At 40.7% G+C, this 14,916-nt stretch overlaps 1 protein-coding gene across 3 annotated transcripts in view; it reads right to left on the bottom strand.

Annotated features, from left to right (window-relative positions):
• Positions 1-594: 594 nt before the first annotated feature.
• Positions 595-14,916, bottom strand: part of LOC132828192 (probable gluconokinase) — a 31,722-nt gene continuing 17,400 nt past the window's right edge. The window contains exons 4-7 of one of the 3 annotated variants that reach the window (XR_009646085.1): positions 13,165-13,208; positions 12,821-12,894; positions 8,404-8,787; positions 595-778 (exon numbers count right to left, since the gene is read on the bottom strand). Coding sequence is in view for 2 of the 3 variants with exons in the window: in XM_060845137.1 (XP_060701120.1) it covers positions 12,546-12,894; positions 13,165-13,208 (393 nt within the window). In the remaining variant the exon portion in view is untranslated. Of the gene's footprint in view, positions 779-6,726; positions 8,788-12,472; positions 12,895-13,164; positions 13,209-14,916 lie in introns of those variants that run through there. The other 2 variants (XM_060845145.1, XM_060845137.1) reach the window with 2 other exon arrangements.

Below are 14,916 nucleotides of genomic sequence, written 5' to 3'. Positions count from 1 at the left end.
TCACTTGGAATATACCATATCCTGTTTTACAACAGAGCCAGTTGTAGTGCCAAAACCTGGCTGCTGGCTCCTTAGGTCTTATGTTATCTAACTATTTGTTAAATTTTGTTTTATGAACATATGATTTCAGCCAATTACCTTTAAGAATGTTTTACAATGTATATATGTGAAAAAAGAAGAGTGATGCCTGCAATGAGACATGCACTGGGATAAATTATATCTTCCAGCAGTTTTTTGGGTGGTTAGCCAAGTCGCTGGATTATGGTATAATAAAATTAGAAAACACGAGAAATACACAGCAATCTCTTCAGCATCTGTGGAGAGAGAAACATTTTGGTGTTTCCAGTCATGATGTTTCATCGGAACTAGATAAGCACAGCTACCCTTTGGGCATTGTTAATCACTGAAATCCCTTGCTATCAACATGCTGGGGCGACATTTGACTAAAGACTGAACTGGACCAACCATATCAATAATATGGCTACAACAGCAGGTCAGACACTTCCTGTCTCACCAGAGCAGGTGTACTATCTACAAGGCACAAGTCAGGATTGTGATGGAATACTTTTCACTTGCCTGGATGAGTGCAGCTCCAACAACTCTTGAAGCTTGATACCATCAAGGAAAAAGTATCTTGCTTGCTTGGCAACCTATCCTTCTCCATCAGCTGCTACCATCACCATATCCCACAGTGATGGGTGACACATTGTTTTCTGGAGACACGATTATTTGACCGGTCTCTACACAGCTGATCTCTTCTCCAGCTGCTGTTGTGCATCTATGTTGCATAAACCACAATATACAATAAATTAGCAGACAATTAATTTGTTCAGCATTTAAATGTTTATTGGTCAGACAGCTTTGCAGATTAGGAGTTTCAGATTATAGTTTAAGAGCAACTAATCTCCATTGGAAAGTATAGATATTTTACTTTAATTCTTTGCATATTGAAGTTGATTGAGCTTTAATACTTTATAGAGTCATACAGCATGGAAACAGACCCTTCGGTCCACCCAGTCCATGCTGACTATAATCCCAAACTAAACTAGCCTCACCTGCTTGCTCTTGGCACATATCCCTCCAAACCTTTCCTATTCATGTATCCATCCAAATGTCTTTTAAAAGTTGTAATTGTACCTGCATCCACCACCTCCTCAGGAAGTTCATTCCATATTTGAATCACCCTCTGTGTAAAGGATTTGCCCCTTATGTCTTTTTAAAATCTCTCTCCTCTCACCTTAAAAATGTGCTATCTTAGGGAAAAGACAATTACCATCAACTCTATGTATGCCTCTCGTTATTTTATAAACTTATCAGGTCACCTCTCCACCTGCTACGCTCCAATGAGAAAAGTCCCAGACTATCCAGCCTTTCTTTATAAATCAAACTTTCCATTCCCGGCAACATCCTGGTAAATCTCTTCCGAATCCTATCCAGCTTGTTAATATCCTTCCTATAATTGTTTCAAAGTGTGAAAACAAACATAACTGTAATACACTCCAGGTGCTCATTTTTGCATTTGCTGATCTATTGTGCATTTGCTTATAATTAATTTAAGTTTTTTTTCCTTTGTCTTTTCTCTTGGTGTGGAGCATCTTATAGTCTGTGCGCATGACATGCTCTTGTTCATTTGAGTGTGGGAATGTGTGGCTTTTTGGAGAGGTGTCAGCTTTCAGGGCCTGGGATTACGTTTGTTCAGGGCTATAGTTCATCTGTTTGTTTGCATTTAGTAGTGGAGGAGTGATTGTGAAGTACCTGTTGTTCTTTTTCTGCCCTCTCAGGAATGTCATTTATTGCCAAGTTCGAGTGACTTTGTCTTTAGTGATTTTATTCTCCTCGAAAATGGATTATAACAAGAGTCCACTACATTGATTTGGGACCAGAGTAGTTAGCATGTCCAAATAATAACCGGTTACTTTCTCAAACAAATATTTATAAATCAATAGTTTTTTTCTGCATTTGACAGTTATGTGGTTACTTATACTGCTAGCAGCTTTTATATTTTAAGATCTTTCTAAAACCAAGTGCAGGTAATCCACTTGCAATGTGGGCTCTGAATTCATGTAATCTTGATTTTTAGTCTAGTAACATTAAGATAGAGTAGGGCAATGTCATGCTTTAGTGCTGTATTTCCTATCATGAAGATTCAAGAGGTACAGCAGAAATGGCAAGAAACCTGAGCAATAAGGCCCACTTCTACCTCCTCAAACCAAACTCAATTTCTTCTTCCATCTACGAGAAGCTAATCCCTTCTGAATGCAGGTTAATGCTAGACATTTGGCTCATTTTGCCAACAGGTTTCTAGTTGAGGCCATGGATGGTCTCTCTGGTCATTCACTTCGAAAAATATATATATTTGTCCATTTCTCTTTTAGGTGATTGTGTGTTTTGCTTTCAACACTGCTAATAGATCATTTCATGTGTATAAATTATGAATGTAAAAATGAATTCATGTAACTTATTGCACTGGTTGCTAATTCATTTGGTGGAAATGTTCTTTTTATTTATGTATTGTTTTGTGCTTGGTATGCTTAAAATTAAATAGGTAGTTGTTTCCTCGAATACCTTTCACGTATAATATTTTTTAATCACTTCAAAATAAGATGGGTGGCATTTTGTGAAACAAACTGCTTTTCAATCATTTATGTTCTGTGGCAAGGACTTAAGCAGATTATGATGTGTAATTATCCTTATAGGTGTTTCATGGGTATCTTTGATCTTGAAATGGGTTGATTTTATTACCATTTAGAGTCATAGAGTCAATGTACTGTAAGACACGGAAACAGATCCTACTGTTCAACTTTTCCTTGTCGACGAGATATCCTAAATTAATCTAGTCCCATTTGTCAGCACTGGGCCCATATCCCTCTAAACCCTTCCTATTCATGTACCCATCCAGATGCCTTTTAAATGTTGTAATTGGACCAACCTCCACCATTTCCTCTGGTAGCCATTTCCATACACACATCACTTTCTGTGTGAAAAAGTTGCCCCTTAGGTCCCTTTTAAATCTTTACCCTCTCACCTTAAACCCATGCTCTCTAGTTTTGCAGTCCCCTACTCTTGGGAAAAGACCTTCACTATCCTAACTATCTGTGCCCCTCATGATTTTATAAACCTCTATAAGGTCACCCCTCAATCTCTGATGCTCCAGAGAAAACAGCCCCAGCTTATTTAACCTCTCCATATAGCTCAAATCCTCCAAACATGGCACCATCCTTCTAAATCTTTTCTGAACCCTTTCAAGTTTTACAACATCCTTCCTAAAGCAGGGGGAATCATAACTGAACACGATATTCCATAAGTGGCCTAACCAACGTCCTTTACAGCTGTAGCATGACCTCCCAACTCCTATACGCAATGCACTGACCAATAAATGCACTGGCTGCAGTTACTTCAGCACCACTTCCCACCTGTTCCTCCGCTACATCGGTGCTGCCATTGTTTCCATGAGGAAGTTGAACAGTTCATCAACTTTACCAACATCTTCCAACCTGACCTCAAATTCACCTGGACCATCCCAGACACCTCCCTCCCCTTCCCGGACTTCACATGTCTCTGGCAGCCGACTAACCACAGACATGTACTATAAGCCCACCTACTCCCACCCTACCTCCTGTAAAAACGCCCTTATTCCCAATTCCTCTGCCTCCACAGCATCTGTTCACAGGATGACCAATTCCACCTCGGAAAGTCCCAGATGGCCTCCTTCTTCCACGATCGCAACTTCCCTCCTCACGTGGTTGACAATGTCCTCCAGCGCATCTCCTCCACTTCACACATCACCGCCCTTGAACCCCACCAACTGCTACATACATTGCATCATCCTCCGCCACATCTGCCACCTCCAAATGGACCCCACCACCAAAGATATATTTCCCTCCCCACCCTTATCAGCATTCCAGAAAGACCATTCCCTTTGCAACTCCCTCATCAGGTCCACACCCATCAGCCCACACCCCACTCCTGGCCCCTTTCCCTGCCACAGCAGGTAGTGCAAAATCTGCGCCCACACCACTCCCCTCATCTCCATCCAAGGCTCCAAGGGATCCTTCCACATCAGAAATTTACCTGTACTTCTACCAATGTCATCTATTACACCCGGTATGGTCTCCTCTACATCGGGGATACAGGATGCCTTCTTTCGGATCATTCCAGAGAACATCTCTGGGACACCCACACCCCCACCCCACCGCCCCATGGCCAAACACTTCAACACCCCCTTCCACTCCATCAAGGACATGGAGGTCCTGGGCCTCCTCCATCGCCAAACCATTACCACCCGATGCCTGGAGGAAGAACCTCCCTCATATTCTGCCTTAGGACCCTACAACCACACGGGTTAAATGTGGATTTCAACAGCTTCCTCATTTCCCCTCCACCCACATTATTTCAGTCCCAAGCCTCCAACTTGGCACCGCACTCCAGACCTGTCTATCACTCCCCCCCCGACCTATCACCTCCCCCTAACCCCAGCCCCTCCCATTTATCTCTCAGCCCTGATCCACAAGCTTCATTCCTGATGAAGGGCTTATGCCCAAAACATTGATTCTCCTGCTCCTCGGATGCTGCCTGACCTGCTGTGCTTTTCCAGCAACACACTCTCGACACTGACCAATAAAGGCAAGCATACCAAATGCCTTCTTCACTACCCTATCTACCTGCAACTCAACTTTAAATGAACAATGAATCTGCACTTCAAGGTCTTTTTGTTTAGCAGGAACTTACCATTAGTTGTATGTGTTCTGCCCTGATTTGTTTTTCAAAACGCAGCACCTCAAATTTATGTAAACTAAACTCGATCTGCCATTCCTTGGCTCATTGGCCCATCTGATCAAGGTCTTGTTATTCTCTGAGGTAACCTTCTTCGCTGTCCACTACACCTCCAATTTTGGTGTCATCTGCAAACATATTAACTATACCTCCTATGTTCACATCCAAATCATTTATAAATGACAAAAAGTAGTGACCCAGTAGCGATTCTTGTGGCACACCACTGGTCACAGGTCTCCAGTCTGAAAAGCAACCCTCCTCCACCACCCTCTGTCTCCTACCTTCAATCTAAATGGTGCGTTCTCCCTGTATTCCATGTGATCTAACCTTGCTAACCAGTCTCCCATGGGGAACCTTGTCAAACGCCTTACTGAAGTCCATACAGATTACATCCACCTCTCTGCATTCATCAATCTTCTCCTGAAAACTCAGTTGTGAGTGAGACATGATTTCCCACGCACAAAGCCATGTTGACTAACCCTAATCAATCCTAACCTTTCCAAATACATGTAAATCCTGTCCCTCATGATTCCCTCCAACAACTTGCCCACCACCAATGTCAGGCTCATTGGACTATAGTTCCCTGGCTTTTCCTTACCACCTTTCTTAAATAGTGGTATCACATTAGCCAACCTACAGTTTTCCGGCACATCACCGGTGGCTATCGATGATACAAATATCTCAGCATGATGCCCAGAAATCACTTCCCTAACACAAAGTTCTCGGATACACCTGATCTGGTCCAGGGATTTATCCACTTTTATGCATTTCAAGATGTCCAGCACCAGCTCTTCTGTAAAATGGACAGTTTCCAAGATGTCACTATTTATTTCCCCAATTTGTCAAGCTTCCATAGCCTCCTCCACAGTAAATACTGTTGCAAAATACTCATTTAGTATCTCCCTTATCTCCTACAGTTCCATACATAGGCATCTTTGCTGATTTTAGGGCCCCTATTCTCTCCCTAGTTACCCTTTTGTCCTTAATATATTTGTAGAATCCCTTTGTATTCTCCCTAACCTTACTTGCCAAAATGCTCTCAAATCCCCCTTTACCCTCCTGATTTCCCTCTCAAGTATACTTCTACTGCCTTTATAATCTTTTAGGGATTCACTTGATCTCTGATGTCTATACCTGACATACGCTTCCTTGTTTTTCTTGACCAAAGCCTCAATCTCTCTAGTCATCCAGCATTCTCTACACCTACCAGCTTTACCCTTCATCCTAACAGGGTCATATAGCCTCTGGACTCTCATCTCATTTCTGAAGGCTTCCAACTTTCCAGTCGTCCCTTTACCTGCGAACGTCTGCCCCCAATCAACTTTTGAAAGTTCCTGCCTAATAACATCAAAATTGGCTTTCCTCCAATTTAGAACTTTAACTTTTCGAATCGGTCTATCCTTTTCCATCACTGTTTTGAGTCTAATAGAATTAAGATTCCTGGCCCCAAAAGTACTCCTGACACCTCAGCCACCTGCCCTGCCTTATTTCCCAACAGTGGGTCAGGTTTTGCTTTTCACTAGTAGGTACATTCAAGTACTGAATCAGAAAGTTTTTTTTAAACATAACAGGTTCCTCTCCATTCATGCACTTAACACTCTGGCTGTCCCAGTCTATGTTTAGGAAGTTAAAATCCCCTCCATAACCACCCTGTTCTTCTTAGATAACTGAACTGTCCTTACAAATTTGCCTCTCTATTTCCCGCTGACTATTGGGAGTTCTACAGTACAATCTCAATAAGGTGATCATCTCTTGGTGCATTTCAATTAAAACCATTTGTTTAATTGCCTGATCCTATCATTGAAGAGGTAAGCATTTAAGATGCTAAACAACATTGATTATCAAAGACACATGGCTCACATGATTCACTGGCTTTTACATTTTTTAAAACAAGTTTTAACTGATAGAACCAAAAATGCATTTAAAAACAAAACTTATCATTTTAAGATGCATTTAGCTCAATTACCTCAAGCAAGTTGTCGCAAAAGAACTTGTCTATTAACCTCTGAAGCCAAATCAAATATGCTAAAATATGAAACCATCTGAAACCTTCCTAGTAACTAGTAACAAATGGTGATAATTTTGAACTCTGCTAGTAGTATTTGACAATATGCCCCTGTCGGTCAGTTTCTGGGTTACCCTTTGTTTAATGGTAGAAAATGTTTGTCTAAAAGTGGGTTCCCTACTAATACAAGGGCAGGAGTTCCTTACTTTAGAAAGTAAGACCTTGATTAATTATAATGTATTACAGTCCGAGGAATATGAACAAACTTCACCTAGCCTGTATTGATTAATTAAAAACCTTTTCCTCCTGAAGTCAAATTGATGTTGTACCATTTGATAAATCTCCATTATTTATGGAGATAAATAAACTAAAATAAACTGATTGCCTTGCACGGAGTCAGAATGCATCTATCAAATGGAGGTTGTGGATGTTGAGCTTCAGTCAGAAACATGAGCAACGTTTGAGGGTTGCATTTTTGTTTAATTTTATATTGGACAGCCTTTTCAGCTGATCTGCTTCCCTTCTGGAGACCTTTTGAATCAGTTTTTTTTTTATTTTGGAATTACTAACATTGCAAACAGTCACTTTCCTGAACAGGATGGTCCCTGTGCCTCAAAGTGCCCTCATAAATAAACTGGTCTAGAATGAGCAACAGGACAAATCAGACTAAAGTACTTTGAGTTCTTCATCACTCAAGATACTGCTGATCATTTCATTGATGGATAGTTTTAATCAATCTATTCAAGTTTATTATGAAACACCTCTGGAGCACAGCCCCCTGGCTTGAAGGTGAGGACACTCTCACTATGCCACAAGAGCCCTACCTTTTCAATGACTTAGTGACATCTCCAAATCAAAATGAGTCTATGTTCCTGGTTTTCTCATTGGAATTTAGCAGCTTTTGAAATACAGAAAGAATAATGACTTGAAGGTCATTAGTCTGCTTTCAGTTAGAAGGAATAGGAATTAATTTGATTTGCTGACGGAAACATCTATAGCTTGGAAAGCATTTTGGGTTCCATGCAGACATTCTGGTTGAAGCTGGATCCATTGTATCAGTTCTGGAGCATACAGTTAGCTCAAAAAGGTAAGGTCAGTGCAAGGATTTTAGTTTGGAAGTTCTAGACCTCGGGTTTTTGGTTAGAACCCTGAAGGAGTTATTTGAAGCTGAGAAAATCTAAGCCAGTTATGTGAGTACCCAAAGACGATGCTGTCAGATCCTCAAGACCAGGAATTGAAATCAACATCTATCATCACTGCTGCTTCATAATGCCAGGGACCTGGGTAGTGTCCAGTGATGTGCTGGCTGGTTGATAAGCCATTGTAAATGCAGGGTTACAGGGCTGGAGGGGGATACTCTTGAGAGTCAGTGCAGACCTGATGGGCTGAATGGCCTCTTTCCGTAACATAGGGATTTTATATCAACCTAAACTGGAACACTTGGGTGTTTCACAACTCTTCAGATACTGAAGCATATGTAGAATGGTACTGAAGGTCATATATTCTCACTTGTCACCTTTATAGAGAAGGTCACACTATGAAGATGATGTTTGCACACAACTGAAGAACCCCGCGTGATATTTTCCAGATGAGATTACTGCTATCAAATAATAACTGCTACCTACCTTTCTGCAAAAGGAGAGTTTTCTCCAATTCCTGGTTGCCTTCAATTTTACTTGGGCTCTATGATGCTATTCTCTGTTACATGTTGTGTTTATGTAAGGGACGGGGTAGCATAGTGGCTCAGTGTTTAGCACTGTTACTTCATAGCACCAGGGAGCCAGGCTCGATTCCAGCCTTGGGTGACAGTGTGGAGTCTGCACATTCTCCCTCTGCCTGTGTGGGTTTCCTCCAGTTTCCTCTCACAGCACAAAGATGGGTGGATTGGCTATGCTGAATTTCTCTGTAGTGTCCAGGGATGTGTAGGTCATGTGGTTAGCCATGGTAAATGTGGCAGGGGCTCTGGGTAGGATAGTCTTCAGAAGGCCTGCTTTCACACTGTAGAGATTCTATGAAAGAAAAACAACCAAGTCTTGAATTCAACTCTCTTGTCTGTGGTTTGACCAAGCTGTGGAACAGTCAGTGAACATTCAACAACATTGCTGTAGGTTTTGCAGTCGCATGTAGGCCAAACAGGATAAGGACTGTTAGAATTTTCCCTAAAGGATAAACGGTAAACTTAATGGGTTTTATAATAATCCAGTAGGCTCTGACCATTATTACTGAGGCTAGTTTTTTTAAATACTGGATTTTTTGGGGACATGGCAAGATGGCGGTGATTCTGTAGAACTGCTGTGGACAGCTCTACCTAACAGCCAGGGCATACTGGTGTTTTTTTTTGCCATATCTGGCCAACTTATGTGGTGGAATTATTAGTTTAAAGCCTTACAAAGCACACATTTGTTAATATTTGGGAGTGGGAAGGATGCCAAAGGGAAAAGGAATGAGCAAACAATAGCAGGGAGGGCACTCCCCTGCAATACCTATCACATAATAGAATGCAGCAGCAGCATCCTCTGCTGAAACCCCCCCCCAGGGATCTGACAGACTCACAAGAATTAGCTCGAAGGTTGGGGCTGCGATTGAGGACATCCGTGGGGACATTCGTGCCCAGGTCCAACCTATCACATCCATGCGGTAGAAGCATGAGCAGGAAATCCAGGGCCTCAGGGAGAGGCTCGAGGAGGTGGAGGGTCAAACAAAGGCCTCTGAAGCTGCGATGGAGTCCTCATGCAGTCGGATCCAGGTGCTGGAGTAAGAGCTGCGGGCCTTGCGAGGCCATATCGATGACCTCAAAAATCGAGGTCAGAGGATAAATCTCTGAATTGTCGGGCTCCCTGAAGGTGAGGAAGGTGAGCAGCCACTCAGCTTCTTTGAAAGCTGGCTGCTGAAGTTTTTGGGCCTTCACAGGAGTCCAGCAGGCTGTTGATTGAAAGGGCTCATCGGGTTACAGTGCACAGGTCAGGTCCAATGCAGCGTCCCCGCTCGGTTCTAGTGCACTTCCACTCATATAAGGACAAGCAAAAGGTCACAGAAGCTTCCAGATTCCTGAGAAAAGATCCTCAGGCACTGTTGTACAAAGGGTCAAAAATCATGTTTTCCAGGATTTCTCTGCAGCTGTAATTCGAAAGAGGAAGTCCTTCAATGAAGTAAAAAAAGAGGCTGAGGAACCTGAGCATCCAGTACTCCATGAGATACCCCGCAGTGCTCCATTTCAGCCACAAGGATTCAATTTATACACTCGATGCAGTGCATAAAGCTAAAAACTTTGTAGACACTTTAAAATCGACGGAATGGCCTGAAGAATACGGTGAATGTTTGTTCTTTTTTCTATCTTTCTCCGTGTTTTCCCTTCCTTTTTTTATTCCTTTCTTTCTCCCTATTAATTTTCTTTTTGGAAAGGGGGGAAAAGACCTTGGAATACGTTGTACTTTTTTTTTTAAAATAACTGGATTTTCTGATGGAAAATTTTGTGGATGTTCTTTGATGTCTCTCCCCCTTTTTGTTTGTTTGTTCTGTTTCTCTTTTAGTCACAAGTAGGGGTGACATGAAGCCAGGGATGGGTGGAGTGCTCATCCTGACTGTGTCTTTTTTCTGTTGATTTAAGAATCAGTTCCTTGTTTTTTTTTCTGGTCTAAGGCTGGGGCACAGTCCGGGTTTGAAGGAGCTGTGAAGGAGGGGATGGGTAGGGTGAGTGCCCTCTATGGGTAGGGGGAAGGGGCTTCCATTCAAGGTTTTATAGTTGGTTTTTTTTGTAGTTTTTTGGTAGTAATAGTTGTTTATAGTTATGATGGAGTAGTTTTTGTATATATAGTTCTTCAACTCTATGAGTCTTTATTTACTTGTGCTCGGTGCTTTGAAAGCAGGGTTCTCCCTCTGAGGGGTTCAAGGATCTCTAAAAGGGGATATAAGAAGACTACTCTTCTCACTAAGCCCCATCAGCCTGACACAGAGAGGTTGTTGCTACGTTCCACAAGCACCCTTTCGGTTAGTGCCCTCTATCGCCTGCTGGGTGGCAAGGCCTGGCAGGATATTAACTGGTTACGTGATGTCTGGGAGCAAGAATTAGGAGTGGAGATCTCTTCTAAAACATGGAAGAACATATGGGAGAATATGAGAAAGATCTCAATCTGTAATAGGGCGTGCTACACAGTTAAAAATTCTGCACAGGATTCATCTGGCACCAGACCGTCTGGCGAAGTTTTAAAAAAAAAAGAAGCATCTTCAGTGTGCCCCAAATGTAAAATAAGTGTAGGTACTCTTACCCATTGCTTCTGGACATGCCACAGACTCCGTGTTTACTGAAGCGTTGTGGCGGGAGAGATAGAGTGTATTGAGGACTGAAGTCAAAGTAGACCCAATATCTCTCCTCTTAGGTCTACCAAATTTACCATCTTTAGACGGACATGGGAAGAAACTATTTTCTTGCATACTGCGCACGGAAGAATATTCTGATGAATTGGGTGTCTGAGAACCTGCTGGGCTTGCTGGGATGGCAGAAATTAATTATGGAGCACATTCCCTTGACTTTTTTTTTAACAAACATGATGCACCACACAACAGACCATTTTTATAAGATATGCAGCCCTACTTGAGTTGTTTGGAGATAAATTTGTCAGTTATCTTAACAAGGGCGTTTGTTTAACCAGGATGGTTAGATTTGTCAAGCTGTGGGCCCTGGAGGGGGGTCTCCTGAGTTAATACAGGTGTATATACAATGCTCCCGTTCCTTTGTTTGGGAGCTTTGAGTGGAGCATAGTTGTTCTGTATTTTGTGTTTTTTTTGGGATTTTTGCATTTTTTTGGTGTTGCTTTGCACAGTGTTAGGGTTTGTTTTGTATTAATGGGCAGGTTAGTAGTTAGTAGACAGTAGCGGTATTGTAACTTTTTTTATTATACTGTATTTTTCAATAAGTTTATATGTTTGTAAAGTTAAAAAAATTTGCTAATAAATATATTTACAAAAAAATCTGGATTTATTAAGTTTAATTCCACCAATTTCGCCACGATTGCATTTAAACTGACGTCCCCAGAGAATTTGCTTGGATTGCTGAATTTTAGTCCAGTAACATCATTACTGCGCAACTTTTTCTCATTGTGTTCATGGTAGTGGGAAATGTGGATGGTTCTTTTATTTGCTTTATTAAGAAGAGAACTTTGAACTTGTCAGGTTTGCAAACTACTGCAGAAGTATTTCATTATATTTAGAGAAATTAAGTCTGAACATTTATACAATCTTAAAATCAAGTCATTAATTGATTGTTTAAAACAGAGCAGTCCAAAATTAAATATTACGATCGTGTGTAGATGGTATCCAACCAGAATTGCTAACTCCTGTCGATGTCACCATTAAGTATCAATTATCAGTCTGAAGTGTTTGGAGAAGAACTTGTTGAATCTTTTTCCTTCTGCTCACAATCAAACAAACCAAAGGCTAATCTTCCTATGTCAGAGACCTTTTTTCATTCAATTACTACTAATACTCCAAACTGCAATGGATTGACTAGCATTTTTGATTTACCAATACTACTGGATGCTGGTGCTGGCTGGAGAATGTGATTTGTATTATATAAGTTAATTGCAAATTGTACTGCCCAGTGAATTACTGAGGTGTCATTAAGGTTTTATGTATGGGATTTTTTTTTTTAATGCCATTGTATACTGTATTAATTGCATGTCACAATATAACTGGCAATTAGCGACATGGATCATTTATTTCTATCAGTACAGTGCAGTCATTGCTTTCTGCTGACCTCAAACAAAAAATTTTAACCTAAATGTCTTTCAATCTCAGTCACTATCTCTGAAATGCTGTTCTCAATACTAATGTTAATGAAATTCTCAGTACCCTCCGGTGGTTCTAGTGTGGCAAACTGAGATTGTAGCAAAGAAGGTGACATGAAATGTCCTTTTCTACTGTCTAACCTCTTAGTAATCAATTGTATGGGGCCATGAAGATATACAAACAAGATGTTCTTGCTGCAGCCAAGTTGTGATTGCTCCTGGTTCTCTTTTAAAGTTCTGTTGACAGCACTTTGCTCACCAGTCAGAATTCTTCGATACATTCTTTTCAGAGAAGAGCAAGCAAGGATCATGTTTTCTCCAAATGAAATTTCCCTATTGTTAAATATAATTGTTACTCATCATGAATACATATTCAAATCTACAAATAAATGCAAGATCTACATCCATCGCGCTTCACCACATTACAAAATTTCATCAGTACTGAAGTTTTTAGTGATTGAAGCTCAAGCACAAAAAGCTTATTTACAGAATTTACTAATCTGATCAGATAACATATGCACAAATTTATTGTTAATGTCTACTTTTGCTCCATTACTTAACTCTAATCTTATTTGACAAAAAAACTTAAAACTTTCAGTTTACCTCATTAATATTTCATGCAACGTGCACAACCAGGGGATTCTATCCTATGACCAAAAGAAACAAGTGTCTTAAAAAATTGGTATGGTACAAGTTTTATTTATACAATTTTCTTTTAAAAAAGAGAACTTGGGAAATAAATGTTATTTTCTCTCAACTTCCCATGCAGTGTTTGAGTACAAAATGATATAAGAGAAAGTGAGGACTGCAGATGCTGGAGGTCAGAGCTGAAAATGTGTTGCTGGAAAAGCACAGCAGGTCAGGCAGCACCCAAGGAGCAGGAGAATCGACGTTTCGGGCATGAGCTGAAGAAGGGCTCATGCCCGAAACGTCGACTCTCCCGCTCCTTGGATGCTGCCTGACCTGCTGCGCTTTTCTAGCAACACATTTTCATCTACAAAATGGGATAGTCAAGTAAAATGGCTCTCCTAATTCACTGCAGTTGGCTCCCAGAAGATGCACAGGGTCAATTCATTCTTGCAATTTTCCCATATTCCAACAAGTTGTCTTTTCTCTGCCAGCTGAAATTTTGAAAACCAGGTGTGACTTAACACTGTTCCACAATTATGGCACCACTTGGGAAAAGGCTTATGAATAAAAGAACAGTCATTACATTTGCTCATCAGTTCCAGATATTTACATTAATTCTAATACTTCACTGCAATTAAACTGTTATGTCTACCATATTAAACAAGTCTCAAACATATTGCAGTTTCATAAAGGAAATTAATTTCAAGAAGATTGTAAGCATAAGTCCAGTAAGTAATTACAGTCCAGCCAGTTTAATGTTAGAATTAGTAGCCATATGGGAAAAAGCTTGCTAATTTAGGGCCTTTCCGTATGAATATCCAAAGAGGAAATTGTGGTTTGAATAGATAACTAACAGGGTTGATGAGGGTAATTATGTTGATATGGTACACACAGACTTTCGAAAGATACTTGAAATTGTGCCACACAGTAGGCAAAGTTGCATCTCAAATGATAGAAGGGGGAGTATCAACTTGGATGCAAATTGGCTGAGAAATGGGAAGTAGAAAGAGTCAACAGATATTTTGCATCCTGGAGTGTGGTTTGTAGTTGAGTTTTCCCAGGGGTTAGTATTGGAAACCTTATTTTTCTTAAACTTAATGGGGTGCAAGAGCACAGGGATTTAGATGAATTATTGAAGGTGGCAAAATAGGTGGTGACATCAGTTAATAAAGCATTCAGTATCCTGGACTTTATCAATAGAAGTTAGAGTACAAGAACAAGGAGGTGATACTGATTTTGTACAAGACACTTGTTAGACCTCAGCTACACTATTGTTTACAGTTTGTGTGCTACACTATAGGAAAGATGTGAATGCATCGGAAACTTTAAAAACAAAATATGGTTTAAGGACAAACTTTAGTTATGAAGATAGTAAGAAGAGTTTGGGACTGTTCTCCTTGGAGAGAAGGCTAAGACAATCTGAAAGAAGTTTTCAGGATTATGAGGTCTGGTTAGAGTAGATAGGCAAAAACTGAGAAGAAATAAAGGGAAGTATGGGCTGCTTATATTTCAGGCAGATCAAGAGTGGTTCCTTCTTCCAACCCATTGCTTCCCTAACCACTGTTAGAAAATTCCTTTTAACTCTTGGAATTTGTGCCCATGCCTAGAATCAGAAATCACACCACTGATGCTACTGCTAACCCAAATTGACACCTTCAACTATAATTGGCCTGTCGCGTTCCTCTGGAGTCTTCTCTGTCTAACAACGGGCTTTAAAAACCAATG

Source organism: Hemiscyllium ocellatum, chromosome 2 (assembly GCF_020745735.1).
Source record: "Hemiscyllium ocellatum isolate sHemOce1 chromosome 2, sHemOce1.pat.X.cur, whole genome shotgun sequence".
Lineage (NCBI taxonomy): Eukaryota > Metazoa > Chordata > Chondrichthyes > Orectolobiformes > Hemiscylliidae > Hemiscyllium > Hemiscyllium ocellatum.
The sequence above is the reverse complement of the archived record's forward strand: the minus strand, read 5'-3'. Positions and strand labels throughout refer to the sequence as shown.